At 40.6% G+C, this 19,367-nt stretch overlaps 1 protein-coding gene across 9 annotated transcripts in view; it reads left to right on the top strand.

Moving 5' to 3' along the window:
* Positions 1 to 19,367, top strand: part of LOC139554929 (thyroid hormone receptor beta-like) — a 156,856-nt gene that overhangs the window by 118,238 nt on the left and 19,251 nt on the right. For 5 of the 9 annotated variants that reach the window (XM_071368222.1, XM_071368220.1, XM_071368224.1 and 2 more), the window contains exons 6-8: positions 15,580 to 15,680; positions 15,857 to 16,004; positions 17,208 to 17,413. In XM_071368222.1, coding sequence (XP_071224323.1) covers positions 15,580 to 15,680; positions 15,857 to 16,004; positions 17,208 to 17,413 — 455 coding nt within the window. Of the gene's footprint in view, positions 1 to 13,380; positions 13,941 to 15,579; positions 15,681 to 15,856; positions 16,005 to 17,207; positions 17,414 to 19,367 lie in introns of those variants that run through there. The other 4 variants (XM_071368219.1, XM_071368218.1, XM_071368217.1 and 1 more) reach the window with 3 other exon arrangements.

The raw sequence follows: 19,367 nt of genomic DNA, 5'->3' as shown, positions 1-19,367 counted from the left end.
ATGCAAAACAGCACTTTGGGTGGAAGCCTATCCAGCACTGTGTCTAAGCTGGCTAGCTAGAGCTTCCAATGACTGGTTATCACAAAGACAACGTCACTGATCATTTCCATAAAGATTTGTTTTACAATTCTTAACTCTCCAACAGATGTCTCTTCATGTCTCCTTCTTCCTTATAACTGATTGACTTCTGGTAGTTTAGGTGCTCAAAGTAGTCAACAACGTGAATCTTTTTTGTATTGATCTGGTGTGCTGTTTAAGGGAGATGTGTGTGTGTGTGTGTGTCCATTCAGGCATCAGAGTGACTGTGATGTGTATGATCTGATGAGTCCGGTCACCGGAGGGTTAGTTAGTAGCCCTCTGAGGAACGGTTCATTTGGAGGAAGATTTGTTACGCATGACACCAAAGCGTTGGCATATTCTTCCGCTTTTGTCCTCTCGTTAACAGTGACCTGACTGTTCTCCTCTGACACGTGTGGTCACAGAATGATATGTTACTTATAATATATGTATAGTTATAGTATCAACCCTTCATGGTTGTTCAAGGGCTTATCATTTAGACTTTTCCCCTAACGTCTTTGTCCTTATATGCCAGATCTTTCCCCCAGATAATTCTGTCAAGGCATCACTTAGTCATTCACTGCGTCCCAAATGACAGTGAAGGACCAGATCTGGTCAAATGAGATCTGGTCAAATGAGTGCATTGGGTGTCATTAGAGGCACGTAATTGCGTCATTGAGTCATTGCTTCATACAGTACGTCTTGATTGGTGATTAACAGTAACGAACAGGAGAAGGGGGAATGGGGGGGGGGGTGAGGAAGAGACTGGATTCAGATTAATTTATCTCCAAATGTAAAGTTTTTCCCAGCTGGTCGTGATGACTCACATTGTCTCATTCAACTGGGTCAGCTCATTCTGCTGTTGTTTTGTTGTCCATTTGGTGTACAGATGTCAGATTATCATTAGCACGTATTAACACACATTAACGGACAGTGTAAATATAACCTATTTGTTTCCTTACCCTGTAAGCAGTCTATGGATGAGAAAAGACTTCAATCCATGCTTTGGTTTTGGTTACCCGGCCACTGTCACCAACCTCTAACTTTGGCATTTTAGTCCAAATATCTATACAAGACATTGAACCAGATAATAGCATATTTAACATTTCTTAGTGACTTTATTGAGCTACTCAATCAGTTTCCGACATGTTGAGTGATTTGGGCCTGACTAGTTAGCAGTATTGACTACGAGCATCTGCTTGTCATTAACTATGACACTCATGACCCCCATGGCCTGAGATTCACCCAAACAACATAAGTCCTGTTCTGAGAAGGCTTCTCCTGTGAGCACGTTGATAATGTGCGGACATTTACAACTGAAAACGTATCTAGTAGTAGTAGTAGTAGATGTAGAAGTAGTAGATGCAGTAGTAGTAGATGTAGTTATAGTAGTAGTAGATGTAGTAGTAATATATGTAGTAGTAGTTGATCTAGTAGTAGTAGATGTAGATGTAGATATAGTAGTAGTAGATGTAGTAGTAATATATGTAGTAGTAGTTGATCTATTAGTAGTAGATGTAGTGGTAGATGTAGTAGTAGTAATATATGTAGTAGTAGTTGATCTAGTAGTAGTAGATGTAGTAGTGGTAGATGCAGTAGTAATATATGTAGTAGTAGTAGTAGATGTACATGTAGTAGTAGTAGATGTAGATATAGTAGTAGTAGATGTAGTAGTAATATATGTAGTAGTAGTAGATGTACATGTAGTAGTAGTAGATGTAGATATAGTAGTAGTAGATGTAGTAGTAATATATGTAGTAGTAGTTGATCTAGTAGTAGTAGATGTAGTAGTAATATATGTAGTAGTAGTAGATGTAGATGTAGTAGTAATATATGTAGTAGTAGTAGATTTAGTAGTAGTAGGTGTAGTAGTAGATCTAGTTGTAGTAGATGTAGATGTAGTAGTAGTAGATGTATTAGTAGTAGATTTAGTAGTGGTAGATGTAGTAGATGTAGTAGTGGTAGATGTAGTAGTAATAGTAGATGTAGTAGTAGTAGATCTAGTAGTAGTACATCTAGTAGTGGTAGATGTAGTAATAGTAGATCTAGTAGTAGTAGATGTAGTAGTGGTAGATGTAGTAATAGTAGTTGTAGATTTAGTAGTAGTAGATCTAGTAATAGTAGATTTAGTAGTAGTAGATCTAGTAGTAGTAGATGTAATAGTGGTAGATGTAATAGTTGTAGATTTAGTAGTAGTAGATCTAGTAGTAGTAGATTTAATAGTAGTAGATCTAGTAGTAGTAGATGTAGCAGTGGTAGATGTAATAGATCTAGTAGTAGTAGATCTAGTAGTGGTAGATGTAGTAGTAGTTGTAGATTTAGTAGTAGTAGATGTAGTAGTGGTAGATGTAGTAATAGTAGATGTAGATCTAGTAGTGGTAGATGTAGTAGTGGTAGATGTTGTAGATTTAGTAATAGTAGATCTAGTAGTAGTTGATCTAGTAGTGGTAGATGAAGTAGTAGTAGATGTAGTAGTAATAGATCTAGTAGTAGTAGATCTAGTAGTGGTAGATGTAGTAATAGTAGATCTAGTAGTGGTAGATGTAGTAGTGGTAGATGTAGTAGTAATAGATGTAGTAGGAGGAGGAGGTATGAACATGATCAGGCAGCACTGTGCACTGTTGTGGCACAACAGTACAAATTACTTTTTGAAAAACGATGGAACTTCAAAATATCACACTAGCTAGCACTATTGATGGAAGTGTATAAATATATGTTTAGTTTAGTACCAGAAAATATAAAAGTGTCATTAGTGGTACAAAACAACAAGCAGAAACCCACAGGAAAATAATATTGTTATTGGATGTTAACACCCTTGACACATGTGAGCTAGTATAGTGATAAACCTAATAGACTTTTGACTCACTCACTTTGGGGTGAACGCTGGTGTGTTAATTGAGAATCATTGGGCCTCTCCAATAGTTTGCCTGGGCTCACCCCAGCCTTGTGAGGGGAGGTTGTCCAGGGGCCTGGTGTTAGCCTGGTGTCCTTCTCAGGTAACACGGTGTTGGACGGGGACATCTGGCTCAGGATAACATGTCAAACCAGGCCCTATCCTTGCAAGACTGAAGCCTGCCATCTGAAAATTGTTCTTGACCAGCTTTGAACCCTCTGAGACCTCAAGTGATCGATCAGGGAGGGAATATATTAGGGACAAGCCTGCTTCGGCTTCCAGTATCGACAGGTGCTGAGGAACGAGGTTGAAGACTCTCCCGGGAATGTTGTTGCTGAGAACCTGGATGGACTGGACTGGACAACCAAGGTTGGGCCGTGGGGCATTACCACCAAGAGGATATACTGTATATACTCATACCCATAGATCCACTGACCTTTCTGTGAGACCTCGGAAATAGCATATGAGCCGAAATGCTTATTTTGGAACAACGGCCACCTCACCTCCGTGGACCAGTTAACTGTTCAAGCCTGGCAATGCCTGTGTCTGAAGGAGCAACCAGTCTTGCTCCTCAAATGCTCCCATGCTTTGGGTGAGTTTTGAGTAGATATCAGCATTTATGTTTCGAGTGAGGTATATATATATATATTGTTTTATTTATTTTAAATTCAGGAGAGATTTCAATTTAGTGAAAGAGCGATTTTTAAGGTTGAAATTATGCCTTTTTACAATACCTTATTTGATTGTTGAATGACCGTGGCTGTTTGGGTATTTGGAGTTTTAGCAGTAAGCAGCTCGATCTCTTTGAAGGGTTTGTAGAGTAGATCATGTCATCAGAGGAGTGGATACAAAAAACCTCTGCTCTCTGAAACGTTAATACTCAGTAACAGTTACTACTGGGTGCAACCCAGTAGACCAAAGGAACTAATGAATTAACCTTTTATTTGATCAATCAATCCTGAAGGATCTGTCTAGAGTCATTACTATTGAAACATTATGGGGAGTCAACATAGTTTCCACATAAATTGTTTTATCTTTATCAACATAATAACGTTGCATTAATGTTGTTAGTTGGTTGAATTTGTGAAAAGTGATTAATGTACACAGCTTTGGTCTAATTTCCCCCCGATTTCAACCACGAATCAATAATTGGGTTTAAAAGTTTTGGTTTAATTTGAATTCATGTTTGATGACATCTCAGGCAAACACAACAGAATATAGACCTGACTTTTTTTGTATTTCTGTAAGAGTTATATCATTAATGATTATGTTATATACATGGTCATTTTGGTCCAGAAAGTATGCAATCCCAAAGGAAACAAGTTGATCAGTGTGAAGTGTATGGTCTGTTTCAATTCAGTGTAAAACTATAATTCACTTCTATATTCTATGCTCACTTAACTTTTTTTGTATATAATGTATGTAAACTTTGTGTAAATTCCTCTGTCTGTTTCTGTCTCCATATGTTGTCTACTGCTAGCAGTACCATATCACCAAGTAAAGTTCAGTGTAAATGTACTTAGTGAATAAAGGTGTTTCTGATTCTGATAATATTTGGGTTGTAGGTCAGGTTAAAAACAAGTTCTAGCTCTACACCGATCGACTCCTCAGATTAAACAATAGTAACACTATATACAAATAACAATACAAAAAGACAGATGGAAAAAGAGGGAAACAAAACACCCCAAACTAAGAATAATACACTTATCTAGAACAGATTGCAGAGTATTGACAGGATTTATAGTGTCTGATAGACACTTGACATTTCTGTCTCGAGTCCTCTAAGAAAGACGAATGAGATTAAGGGCCACAGAGGACTTCACCTCATCAAAAAGTTAAACTGGTATCAAGGGCCTCTTTAGGAGCAGATTTGCCTCAAAGGGCCTTACTTTTAGCAGCTGTTATGTGTTGATCGTGTTACAGTCTTAGCCACAGTCGTCTGAGCCCAACTCCGTTGGTGTGTCACTGGTCACAAAAGGATGGCTGGTCACGTGGATACATCTTTTTAGAGGGTTCTTTTTAAGGATCCCAAATGGCACCCTATTCCCTTTACAGTTCACTGTTTAACCAAAAAATTCTATGGACTCTGGTCAAAAGTAGTGTACTAAAAAGGGAATAGGGTGCCATTTGGGACACATACACGGTGGTTAGGTGATTATAGTGCGTCTTTGTCTTGTAAACACACGTCTGTTCAGCATCTTCATTGATTAATTAATTGATTGTTCAGAATCGCCTTATATGCACATTTAACTCCGGATCCATTAGTCTAGTAATGAAAATAGAGAAGAAGGGGGGAAAAAAATGTGTGCATTTATGGCATGATTAATCTACATTTACAGTGCACTCAGAATGTTTTCAGACCCTTCCCTTTTTCCACATTTGGTTACGTTACAGCCTTATTCTAAGATCGGTTAAATGACATATTTTCCTCATCAATCTACACACAATACCTCATAATGACAAATGTGAAAACAGGTTTTTAGAAATAAAAAACTGAAATACCTTATTTACATAAGTATTCAGGTCCTTTGCTATGAGACTCGAAATTGAGCTCAGGTGTGTCCTGTTTCCATTGATCATCGCTGAGATGTTTCTACAACTTTATTAGTGGTAACCTGTGGTAAATTCAATTGATTGGACATGATTTGGAAAGGCACACACCTGTCTATATAAGGTCCCACAGTTGACAGTGGATGTCAGAGCAAAAACCGAGCCATGAGGTCGAAGGAATTATCCGTGGAGCTCCGAGACAGGATTGTGTCGAGGCACAGATCTGGGGAAGGCTGCCCAAAAATGTCTGCAGCATTGAAGGTCCCCAAGAACACAGTGGCCTTCATCATTCTTAAATGGAAGAAGTTTGGAACCACCAAGACTCTTCCTAGAGCTGGCCGCCTAGCCAGACTGAGCAATCGGGGGAGAAGGGCCTTGGTCAGGGATGTGACCAAGAACCTGATGGTTACTCTGACAGAGCTCCAGAGTTCCTCTGTGTAGATGGGAGAACCTTCCAGAAGGACAACCATCTCTGCAGCACTCCACCAATCAGGCCTTAATGGTAGAGTGGCCAGACGGAAGCCACTCCTCAGTAAAAGGCACATGACAGCCCGCTTGGAGTTTGCTAAAAGGCACTTAAAGGACTCTCAGACCATGAGAAACAAGATGCTCTGGTCTGATGAAACCAAGATTGAACTCTTTGGCCTAAATGCCAAACGTCACATCTGGAGAAAACCTTGCACCATCCCCACGGTGAAGCATGGCGGTGGCCGCATTATGCTATGGGAATGTTTTTCAGTGGCAGGGACTGGGAGACTAGTCAGGATCAAGGGAAAGATGAACGGAGCAAAGTACAGAAAGATCCTTGATGAAAACCTGCGCTCAGGACCTCAGACTGGGGCGAAGTTTCACATTCCAACAGGACAACGACCCTAAGCACACAGCCAAGACAACGCATGAGTGGCTTCGGGACAAGTCTCTGAATGTTCTTGAATGGCCCAGCCAGAGCCCAGACTTGAACCCGATTGAACATCTCTGGAGAGACCTGAAAATAGTTGTGCAGCGACGCTCCCCATCCAACCTGACAGAGCTTGAGAGGATCCACAGAGAGGAATGGTGTGCCAAGCTTGTAGCGTCATACCCAAAATACTTTAATACTGAGTGAAGTGTCTGAATTCTTATGTAAATGTGATATTTCAGTTTTTAATTTTTATAAATTAGCAAAAAAATATATATATATGTTTTTCTTTGTCATTATGGGATATTGTGTGTGTGATTGATGACGGGAAAAAACGATTTAATCCATTTTAGAATAAGGTTGCAACGTAACAAAATGTGGAAAAAGGGGTCTGAATACTTTCCGAGTGCACCGTATTTAAGCTTCAGCACGTTTGTTTTAAGAACACATATATTTCAGTATTAATAAGTTTAAACTGACTGAAAAGTGGGTAAAATAATACAATTATACATTTACAATTATTTGTGGTTATTAGATTTGAATTAATTAGATGCAATAATTTATTAATCTTAATAAGTATGTATCATTGGCACATAGCCAGGTAAAATATTTGACTTGTTACCTTGCATTTTGCCCTGCTCTGTTTAGTCTATAATTAATGTTTAGTTACAGTTTTTTTTAATTGCTAACATGCATTGGTCAAAACTGAAGTCACATTGTCAAAACTCTTCACACAGTCAGCGAAACAGAAGTGTATGTGGACCAAACTGTGAATCATTTTTCATTGCTTTCACACAAAATGCATCAATGACCACATTCTCCGAAATCCAATAACTATTTTCTCATTCATACTCCACCACCTGCTAAACTATATATTTGCAGCACGTTTTCAAATGCTAAGAGACTGTTTCCCAAACTGTTAAAAACACATTCAAAACAGAATGATGGCAAATGTTGTGCATTTCTGCAGTAACCAGATTAAAACATTTAGAAAATCTCAGCAGAATATTTAATCATTCCAAACACAGCTGATTGCAATTTCAGCTGAAAGCCTACCCAAGTGTCCTGTTTTTAGTCTCGTTACCAAACATACAAAAGAGGACAGCTTTGGAATGATTTAGTTTAGAAACATGGATCAAAGAAGACAGGTTGGTGGGGAAAGAAGAGTGGCAGGCAGAGGGAGAATGCACGGAGGACAAAGGAGAGGAAGACCAAGAGCTGGGGTCTCTTTGAGAGAGGCCGGTTTAAGGGTGCAACCAAATCTGCAGCATTCAACAATTGCATCAATAGTACAAATTTTCTGGCAAAACAACAGGTGAGATGTGCATCCTTCAATGATAATTGAACTTCATAATACAGTACAATACAATATGGTCACATTTTTACATGTACTGACATTTTGAAATATATTGATTGTTTTGTGTTTTTCAGTAGGATCCAAAGGTTGCCTCCCACAGGAGGGAGAGGCAGAATATTATCAGATGCACAGGAAATTGCCATTGTTGACATGGTAATTGGCAACAATGCAATAAAACTGCTGGAAATTCGGGACAGAGTGCTGGCAGACAATATCACTTTTGGGAATGTGAATATGGTCAGCACAATGACAATTGCCAGAGTCCCAGAGAAACATAAAATAAGGGTGAGGAAGTTGTACCCTGTACCCTTTGAGAGAAACGGTGAACGTGTGAAAGAACTCCGGTATCAATATGTCCAGGTAAGATGTCTGTTCAATAACCAAACAGGGTACATACACAGCTATGCATAATGTAAAGTACTGTAAAACTGTGGATTTACTGTATTTTAGAGAGTAATGGAGATGGAAGCCAGGCAAGCTACACATACATTCATCTTTGTTGATGAAGCTGGATTCAACCTGGCAAAAACACGCCGCAGGGGAAGAAATGTGATTGGATAGAGAGCAACTGTGGATGTCCCAGGCCAGAGAGGAGCTAACATCACAATGTGTGCAGTAATGTCCAATGATGGTTTGCTGTTACACAAACCACTCATTGGCCTCTACAATACAGAGAGGCTCATTTATTTTCTGGATGACCTGCATAATCAACTTGTGCCAGTGGAGGAGAGAGGGGCAAGAAACTCCCCTACCTTCGTTGTTGTGTGGGATAATGTGGCATTCCACCACTCTGCTGCAGTCAGACTGGTTTGCTGCACATCCCAGGATGTCAGTACTATTCCTGCCTCCATACTCCCCCTTCCTAAACCCCATAGAGGAGTCTGTCTCTGCGTGGAGGTGGAAGGTTTATGACCACTATCCACATGACCAGATGTCCTTACTGGATGCCATGAATGCGGGGTGTGGAGACACTTCTCCTGAAGACTGCCAGGGTGTGGAGACACTTCTCCTGAAGACTGCCAGGGTGTGGAGACACTTCTCCTGAAGACTACCAGGGTGTGGAGACACTTCTCCTGAAGAATGCCAGGGTGTGGAGACACTTCTCCTGAAGACTGCCAGGGTGTGGAGACACTTCTCCTGAAGACTGCCAGGGTGTGGAGACACTTCTCCTGAAGACATGCCAGGGTGTGGAGACACTTCTCCTGAAGAATGCCAGGGTGTGGAGACACTTCTCCTGAAGAATGCCAGGGTGTGGAGACACTTCTCCTGAAGACTGCCAGGGTGTGGAGACACTTCTCCTGAAGACTGCCAGGGTGTGGAGACACTTCTCCTGAAGAATGCCAGGGTGTGGAGACACTTCTCCTGAAGACTGCCAGGGTGTGGAGACACTTCTCCTGAAGACTGCCAGGGTGTGGAGACACTTCTCCTGAAGAATGCCAGGGTGTGGAGACACTTCTCCTGAAGACTGCCAGGGTGTGGAGACACTTCTCCTGAAGACTGCCAGGGTGTGGAGACACTTCTCCTGAAGAATGCCAGGGTGTGGAGACACTTCTCCTGAAGAATGCCAGGGTGTGGAGACACTTCTCCTGAAGAATGCCAGGGTGTGGAGACACTTCTCCTGAAGAATGCCAGGGTGTGGAGACACTTCTCCTGAAGACTGCCAGGGTGTGGAGACACTTCTCCTGAAGAATGCCAGGGTGTGGAGACACTTCTCCTGAAGACTGCCAGGCTGTGGAGACACTTCTCCTGAAGAATGCCAGGGTGTGGAGACACTTCTCCTGAAGAATGCCAGGGTGTGGAGACACTTCTCCTGAAGAATGCCAGGGTTGGATTAGACATTCCAGAAGATACTTTACAAGATGCATCACCAGAGAAGACATAAGAAGTGATGTTGATGAGAACTTGAGGCCAAATGCAGGAGAGAGGGAGAACTAGGACCCTCACAGTACTGTACAGTATGAGTGTTATACTATACATGTTGATGAGAACTAGAACCCTCACAGTACTGTACAGTATGAGTGTTATACTATACATGTTGATGAGAACTAGAACCCTCACAGTACTGTACAGTATGAGTGTTATACTATACATGTTGATGAGAACTAGGACCCTCACAGTACTGTACAGTATGAGTGTTATACTATACATGTTGATGAGAACTAGAACCCTCACAGTACTGTACAGTATGAGTGTTATACTATACATGTTGATGAGAACTAGAACCCTCACAGTACTGTACAGTATGAGTGTTATACTATACATGTTGATGAGAACTAGGACCCTCACAGTACTGTACAGTATGAGTGTTATACTATACATGTTGATGAGAACTAGAACCCTCACAGTACTGTACAGTATGAGTGTTATACTATACATGTTGATGAGAACTAGGACCCTCACAGTACTGTACAGTATGAGTGTTATACTATACATGTTGATGAGAACTAGGACCCTCACAGTACTGTACAGTATGAGTGTTATACTATACATGTTGATGAGAACTAGAACCCTCACAGTACTGTACAGTATGAGTGTTATACTATACATGTTGATGAGAACTAGGACCCTCACAGTACTGTACAGTATGAGTGTTATACTACACATGTTGATGAGAACTAGGACCCTCACAGTACTGTACAGTATGAGTGTTATACTATACATGTTGATGAAAACTAGAACCCTCACAGTACTGTACAGTATGAGTGTTATACTATACATGTTGATGAGAACTAGAACCCTCACAGTACTGTACAGTATGAGTGTTATACTATACATGTTGATGAGAACTAGGACCCTCACAGTACTGTACAGTATGAGTGTTATACTATACATGTTGATGAGAACTAGGACCCTCACAGCCCTGGAATTTCAGGAATTCGTTTTTTGTTTCAACTTTTTATTTTTTAATTACTATATGCAAAGATATAGAAAAAGTAAAGGCTATTGAAGCAAATTGCGGCATTTCTGATTCATTGTTGTTACATATACTTCAGTACAGTCAATAAAGTGAAATGGTGTTATTCTTATTCTGTAATGAAATACTGATTTATGTGAAAATCATTCAAACTTCAAAGAGAAAAGTTCATAATTCATGTAATGCTCCCTGTTGTTAGTGTTTTAGGTCAGTGTGTTATGAGTGACAACGTACGCTTTCTGAGTGAGAACTGTTGCCAGTGTTCTGGTCGAACGAGTTTATTTTGAGACATGTATGAAGTGTTTTGGTGGTTTGGGTGAGTTTTGGAGGTGAGATTAACTGTTTGGCCAAGATGCATGTTGGTAATGCAGACTGTGTGAAGAGTTTTGAAAAAATGGCTTCGGAATTGACCGATGCTTGTTAGCAATTGAAAAAACTGTAAGAGCTATCAATAAGAGCATGGTCATTGATTGATCAATTATTAGAATATCTGCTAAATGTACACCTAAATAAATATTGAAATAATTGCTTATTTAACTCAGGAACCACAACTGTGGAAGCACCTGCTTTCCTTGTATCCCTCATTTACTCAGCTGTTTCCGTTATTTTGTCAGTTATATGTACGCTCGTGTGTGATGCCACTGCAGTTAAGTATTCCTATATCAAACATCAGTTAATTGATTGGTTGGTTAATTGGGTGCGTTAAAGACAAGTACACAATCCTCGGTGGAAATAAACATTTACACACAAAACATCAGAAACGAAATAAATGAAATGTGTAGCGGCCATCTTCGAATTCTAAAAGTATGAGACAATATTTGATTAATATAATGGTACATTATTTATTCATATAAACAATGAACGTTTTGGGGAAACTACTGTATGGCTAATTAAGAAATACATGTCTTTAAGATTTAAAACTTGATTGATTTCTTTTAAAAAATGTGTGTGTAAATGGAGACAAGGTGAACAGCAGAATACTTAGCATCTCTCTGTAGTCCCACTGTATATGCTATTGGTATTATGTAGGCCAGGATGCTTGGTGGTCATTGATCAACTAATGGTTAGTAATGTGGAACAATACTATAGCTATTTGGTGTTGTTTTTTTGACTGACTTGTTTGGACTGAATTGATATTAAATGTATTTCTTCTTTCAATTTGAAATGCATAAAATATAGCTCTTATTATTCTCTTGTAGACCTCTAGCAATTGTGTCCACTAGACCTAATGTTAACCAAAAACTTTTTCAGTTGTTAAACTGAATAATATCAAATGATCAAACACTACTTGAAACTCTGATATAGTTATTTGGACATTGTTATTATTACTTTATTATTTATTTTTGGAACTTTATTAAGTAACATGTAGTGTGTTTCAAAGATCTCATCAAAAAGTTTAGCCAATCATATCTTAGCAAGAAAATAACCTTAAGTGTGATCAAGCATATGTTTGTACTTAGTTAGTCCATCTACTTTGATTGTCCAATTAGAAAATATCGGTACCGCCTTCCCCTCTGCCATAAGGCTTATCCTGTGAACCATAATCAATATGGCTGAATGTCTGAAGATTAACATACGATAAGGTTATTTGGCACATGGCGCCTCCCATTGAAATTCAACCTGTTGATCAAACTATAACAGAGTATCAGAGAATAAAAAGTTTTGTTTCTTTCTTATATTCTGACTCAAAGAAGAAAGTCATATGCAATCAACACCAGAAGAATATAACTTCAGTGTTCCATTTATTTCAACATTTGATCATTATATATGATCTTGAACCATTGCACTTAGCTCCTCTAATGTTATCATTGTAATACACTTGTGAAAGGGTATTGCTAGATTATAATCAGTAATTCACGGGGTATGCAGGGGTTTCTAATGAGTTATAGAAGTTTCTGATGTTTCACTGACCTAGTAAGCAAGTTGTTTTTAGCTGGGTTGTGTTGTCCATCATGGATTGCAGTGTGGTGGTCTTCATTTTATGACAATGTTGGTATAACTTAACCCTTGTAAATTAACTATTCTATTCTAGTCTGAAGTGAAGTCTAAGTTTTACTTTATTACCAGTGAAAAGTTTGGGATTACGTGGGTTTCATGTTGATTGATGTGAATTGAAGACAGGTGTTCTGAGTTTGTGTGTGACATAAATCACTGAAATAGGCCTAAGAAGGCTAAACCCGATTATTCTGAGATTCTCTAATGTGCATGATATTGTTTATCATCCAGATCTAAGTGTCAAATGGAATTGACTCACCAGGTGTTGACGAACCAAACCAAACTAAACTTCTCCCGAGACTGTGCGCTACTACTTATTCATACTCTTATGCCAGAAAAGTATTTTGGATGACTTTTCTTTTGTTATTTTGTACTGTCTTTGTTTGTTGTTAACTTCTGCCAGCGGCACGGCACCATATGTCTATGACTAGGTGATGGTGGTTGGTGAGGCACCATATGTCTATGACTAGGTGATGGTGGTTGGTGAGGCACATCAATCAAGGCTTTAATCTGCGAGAACATCACCATCTTGTTGCTGTCTGTCTGTTCCACTTCTGGGATTTACAGAGTCAGATTAGAAATCTCACGTCGTCATAAAGCTCCTGCCCCATTCGGCTGGTAGGGCGCTGTGCGGGTGGGGTGGGGCCGGGCGAGTACGTGCTAGGGGTTGTACTGTAGGGGTGGGCCCAAGGACTCGGTATATAAGACTCATTCTACCAACATAGCCCCTACCTGCTCCGTACACCAGTTTATTATCATATCCGTATCAATCGTTTAATTATTTATCTAGAGTAATTTAACATAACGCTGAATTAATTAGGCTTAGCTCTGAGTTGATACGTAACATCGTCTCCAGGCTTCTTTTCTTTTTTTGGCCTTCATCAGCCTTTTGTATGAGCCTACCTGCCTTCGGTGCAGTCGTTGGCCATCATGAACTACTGCATGCCTGACATGTATGAGATGCCTCATGGCGTGGGCGGTGGCTACCCGATGCAGGGCGGTGGGGAGTACTGCATGTATGGAGGTGATGGTCCCGGGGGGTACGGGCACTGTGAGCCCCAGCCCATGCACCAGATCCACCCTCCCTGCATGGAGCAGGCTTGGCCCCCCAGCCAGCCCTACGCCTGCTCCTACCCAGGACCCAACCCCGTGTTCAAAAGTGAATACTGCACCATGGAAGTGCCTCTCAGCCACTACAACCACCAGCCCGACTACTATTCTGAGGGGAAGCCTGACTTCTCCCACATGCAGTGGATGCAAGAGGTCAACAAGAAAGGTAGGGAGTTGGGAGCAGGGAGCAGTACTTCTGGCAGTAGAACCTGGAAGTACTAGGGATTATTTTGATGGCATGACAAGCTGAAAGGTAGGGACTAACCTGGTGGCGTGATGGGGTGACATCCTGACAGCTTGTGTTGGAATGCATTTGTAGAGACGTGCGACAGGTGCACAAATATTTCCTGTTGATGAAGGACAAAATCTGACCTGATATTGTTGGTATTTGATGTATGCTAGTCTAGTTTGGCTTGAACAGTGATTTATCTCAATACAAACCGCTTCAGTGTTGAACCTTGCTCGTATGTGTATATATAATATCGTAGTGACTTTTGATACACTATAATCATAGTGATTCTGATACTATATGGTTATTAACACCTAAACACTGAGTACTGTGAGTTTATCGTTTGATAAGTCAAGCCATTAGGAACAGTTTGTAGTTATGTACATTGAACTATGTATTCACTTTCAAACTAAGCCCTCTTGAAGTTTAAAGGCAAATTCAGACCACCAACATATTACAAGCCCATGGACTTTGAAAAGACTTGTTGGTAAACTTCTCAATTGTCAGTGTCTCTGCATTTGATTGTCCTGAACAGTGTTCTTAGCGTCTATCATAATGGTTTGCTATTAAATTCACAGGTGGGAATTAATTGTGTTGACAACCTGAGCTCCTTTGATCAGGCTTTAGTTTGGACTACAGTAAATCCAAGTTGACCTAAGGTGTCATACCATGCCAGAACTGACCCGGAGCCAGAGAACCTGTTGCATTTTGTGCTTTGTGTGTGTGTGTATTGATTGCTGGTGCAGGGAGCAAGCCTACAGACAGGGTAACAGAAGGCTGGAGCTTGCTGGTTGATGGCTTGGCCCTGACTCCCCTCGACTCGTATTGATCATTTATTGACCTCTGCCCCCACCCTCCTCCTCCTCCTACCCCCCTCCCCTCCCGCAGTCTGACAGCCCCCATGCATGCCACCCTGCTCGTGTGTCCGGGCTGGATCACCTCTCTCAGTGGGCTAAGCCCCCAGCCTTGCCCTCACTGACCCTACCTTTTTAACTCTTGTTACCTCTGCTTCTTAACTTCTTAGTGCTACACACTTTAGGCCCTTTTGGAGAACTTTGTGTTGAAATGAATGATGTTAAACACATCTGGTGGAAATCACCTCTTTGTTTCTAAGTTGCAGTGTCTACAAAGATCATGTTCAGTGGTCTGCTTGTGGTCAGACAGTAGTAAATGAGTACTTTATTTTCCCATAGGGAAATCTGGTAACGATACAGGCATTCCTGGCATACATAATTGGTTGTTTCTGAATGCTGTTTGTATCCAACATAAGTATAGTTGTGTCCCTGTTAACAGATCGTCACTGGCATATATGGGGTGGCAGGTAGCCTAGTGGTTAGAGCATTGGGCCAGTAACCGAAAGGTTGCTGGATCGAATCCCTGAGCTGACAAGGTAAAAATCTGTCGTTCAGTTAACCCACTGTTCCCCGCGCCCTGAAGACGTGAATATCGATTATGGCACTTCTCTGATTCAGAGGGGTTGGGTTAAATGTGGAAGACACATTTCAGTTGAAGGCATTCATTTGTACAACTTTCCCTATATGATGTCTTTATGTTTGATCTCTTTCTGTCTTGTTAGGGTACATCCCCAGTTACCTGGACAAGGATGAGTTATGTGTAGTATGTGGGGATAAAGCTACAGGATATCACTATCGCTGTATCACCTGTGAAGGATGCAAGGTAATACCAACACTGGACATATGTATTAATAGCATATGTAATAATACCAACACTTAACTCCCTGACATGGTTTCAGCAGTATCCATCAATTGAAAAATTCTATGAAATATACTTTTTTAGATCATTGTGTTCCGGAAATTCCCTTTCAAACATTTCGTTTATCATTTTTCCCAAAGGGTTTCTTCCGGCGGACGATCCAGAAGAACCTGAACCCGACGTACACTTGTAAGTACGAGGCAAAGTGCGTCATCGATAAGGTGACCAGGAACCAGTGCCAGGAATGTCGCTTCAAGAAGTGCATCGCTGTCGGCATGGCAACAGACTGTAAGTAGTATTCTGCTTAGTTTAGTTCCCCAGAATACCTTTTAGAGAGGATGTTTCTTCTTCTAGAGTGAGATGTATAATACAATTATAATAATGTAGCGTTCATATTTAATTGAGAGGACATTCACTACCACCACTATGGCAGCTGGGGAAAAAATGGATTTAACAAATGAACTAACTAGCACTAGTTCTGATTGCTCTAAAAATGTGTCTCAATAAATATGCTCCAATCTACCTGAGAGATCTGTTAACTGAACTTGATCATCACGGCTCGTCACGGAGAGCTGCTTAACCTACCTGTTTGAGTACAGAGATAGGGAGAACTAATGTCATGAGTCCTCATAACAGGAATAGACTGTCTCATTCATTACTCTTTACAAACACTCTAAAAAGCTCATTCTTTCTTCATTCTTGTTTTATTGTGCAATTTCTATCATGCTTTCTCTGTTTTTACTTCTGTTATCAAATTTGTATTATTATTTATTTATTGACAGATCATGTTTTTAATTATGGATATTATCAGTGTAATATCGGAGGCAGAGTGCATATGTTTTGAATTGTATGTATTGTAAATTGTATGGGGCCATACTTGCGACCAATAGAACATTTAATTTCTTAAAATAGCAGTGGCCGTTCTTAAAATAGCAGTGGCCGTTCTTAAAATAGCAGTGGCCGTTCTTAAAATAGCAGTGGCCGTTCTTAAAATAGGTCAAGTCGGCCACCAGAGGAATTCATGTAAACCTCCAAATTCAAGTTTTACATGTATCCCTCTGGTGGCTGAGTTGACCTATTTTAAGAACTGCCATTGGTTTGTGGAGAAAGAGTTTAAGATCTTTGATAGGCTGATGAGGATTTTGATACAGGAAATAATCACTACCACCTGGTGAGCTTAGCATAGGACTAACATGTGCCAGGTTGTCTGATGGGAGCAGCTACAATGTAGCGTTCTATCGCGTGACACTATGTCAACGATTTTAATTGTCTGATGCTTAAACTTAACCTTGAACTTAAACTTGTTGTAGACTTACTCTCTTGCTTCTTTTTGCGCTTGATCCCCTCCCTCTCAATCCCCTCTCCGTTCGTGACTCCTTGCTTCCCTCTTTGACCCTCTCTCGCCTTACACTTCACCCTTCCCCCCAATCCCTAACACCTCCTCCTCCTCCACCCCCTCCCATCCTCTACACCTCCACCACTCCCTCCCAGTGGTGCTGGACGACAGCAAGCGGCTGGCCAAGCGGAAGTTGATCGAGGAGAACCGTGAGCGGCGGCGGAAGGATGAGCTCCAGAAGACGGTGTGGGACCGGCCTGAGCCGTCCCAGGAGGAGTGGGACCTGATCCGCATGGTCACCGAGGCCCACATGTCAACTAACGCCCAGGGCAACCACTGGAAACAGAAACGCAAGTTCTTGGTGAGACGTCTCCTCCGTGGCTGACAGCGTCTAACCAACCATGTCTGTTCTGTGAAACATTCCCAGTTCCCACAATTCCTCTCTTGTCCCCTTCCCTACCTCCTATCCCATCCCCAACCCACCACTGTTCCCAACGTTAATATGTCCATGTTTTTTGTATCTCCTTGTAGAATGGGGAGAATTAGCTGGACGCTGGAGAAAGTGTGTTCCTCAACGCAGCAGACATTAACTTAAAACGGAACAATCCATTCCTGTTGTTTTCTTCTTTCTCTCCCCTTTAAAGCAGTGTTCTTTAATAATCTAAACAAATACTAAAAACGAATAACTGTTTCTTTCTATCTCTCTCGCTTTCTCTCTCTTTCTCTCTTTTCCTCTCTCTCGCTGTGTGTTGAGCAGTACTTACCTTATAATTTCACTCCTCACATTTTAACCAATTTATTTTATTTTCCATAAAGTCTAATCGTCCTCTGCAGATTGAAGTCTGTCTCAGTTTCTTTGACTCTATCCTGGAGTTTCCATGTAGAGATTACACAAGGCCTGGACTAGACTGTTGAGTAGGCCACATATACAGTATAGAAGTATTGAATTGTAATTTATTTTATGTATTTATTTTGGATTAGTAATAGTTCAAGATTTAGCTAAACAACACATTTTCATCTGTAGTCCCTGTGCAGGCTGTATTATTATATGGTATTATATTAGTATTATAGTATTACATTATACTATATTATCGTAATGTACAGTACCAGTCAAAAGTTTGGACACACCTACTCATTCAAGGATTTTTCTTTATTTTGACTATTTTCTACAAACTATGAAAAACTATGAAATAACACATATGGAATCATGTAGTAACCAAAAAAGTGTTAAACAAATCAAAATATATTTTGGATTTTAGATTCTTCAAAGTAGCCACCCTTTGCGTTGATGACAACTTTGCACACTCTTGGCATTCTCTCAACCAGCTTCACCTGGAATGCTTTTCCAACAGTCCTGAAGGAGTTCCCACATATGCTGAGCACTTGTTGGCTGTTTTTCCTTCACTCTGCGGTCCAACTCATCCCAAACCATCTCAATTGGGTTGAGGTCAGATAATTGTGGAGGCCAGGTCATCTGATGCAGCACTCCATCACTCTACCTGGCCAAATAGCCCTTACACAGCCTGGAGGTGTGTTTTGGGTCATTGACCTGTTGAAAAACAAATGATAGTCCCACTAAGCGCAAACAGATGGGATGACGTATCACTGCAGAATGCTGTGGTAGCCATGCTGGTTAAGTGTGCCTTGAATTCTAAGTAAATCACTGACAGTGTCACCAGCAAAGCACTACCACACCATCACACCTCCTCCTCCATGCTTCACGGTGGGAACCACACATGCAGAGATCATCCGTTCACCTACTCTGCGTCTCACAAAGACACGGCGGTTAGAATCCAAAATCTCAAATTTTAACTCATCAGACCAAAGGACAGATTTCCACCGGTCTAATGTCCATTGTTCGTGTTTCTTTGCCCAAGCAAGTCTCTTCTTCTTATTGGTGTCCTTTAGTAGTGGTTTCTTTGCAGCAATTCAACCATGAAGGCCTGATTCACACAGTCTCCTCTGAACAGTTGATGTTGAGATGTGTCTGTTACTTGAACTCTATGAAGAATTTATTTGGGCTGCAATCTGAGGTGCAGTTATTATAATAAACTTATCCTCTGCAGCAGAGGTAACTCTGGGTCTTCCTTTCCTGTGGCGGTCCTCATGAGAGCCAGTTTCATCATAGTGCTTGATGGGTTTTGCCAAGAGTGTGCAAAGTTGAAATCAAGGCACGGGATGGCTACTTTGAAGAATCTCAAATATAAAATATATTTTGATTTGTTTATCACTTTTTTGGTTGCTACATGAATACATATGTGTTATTTCATAGTTTTGATGTCTTCACTATTATTATACAATGTAGAAAATAGTAA

The sequence above is a fragment of the Salvelinus alpinus genome, chromosome 26 (genome assembly GCF_045679555.1).
Source record: "Salvelinus alpinus chromosome 26, SLU_Salpinus.1, whole genome shotgun sequence".
Lineage (NCBI taxonomy): Eukaryota > Metazoa > Chordata > Actinopteri > Salmoniformes > Salmonidae > Salvelinus > Salvelinus alpinus.
Note: the sequence above shows the minus strand (reverse complement) of the source record. Positions and strands in the feature narration are given on the sequence as shown.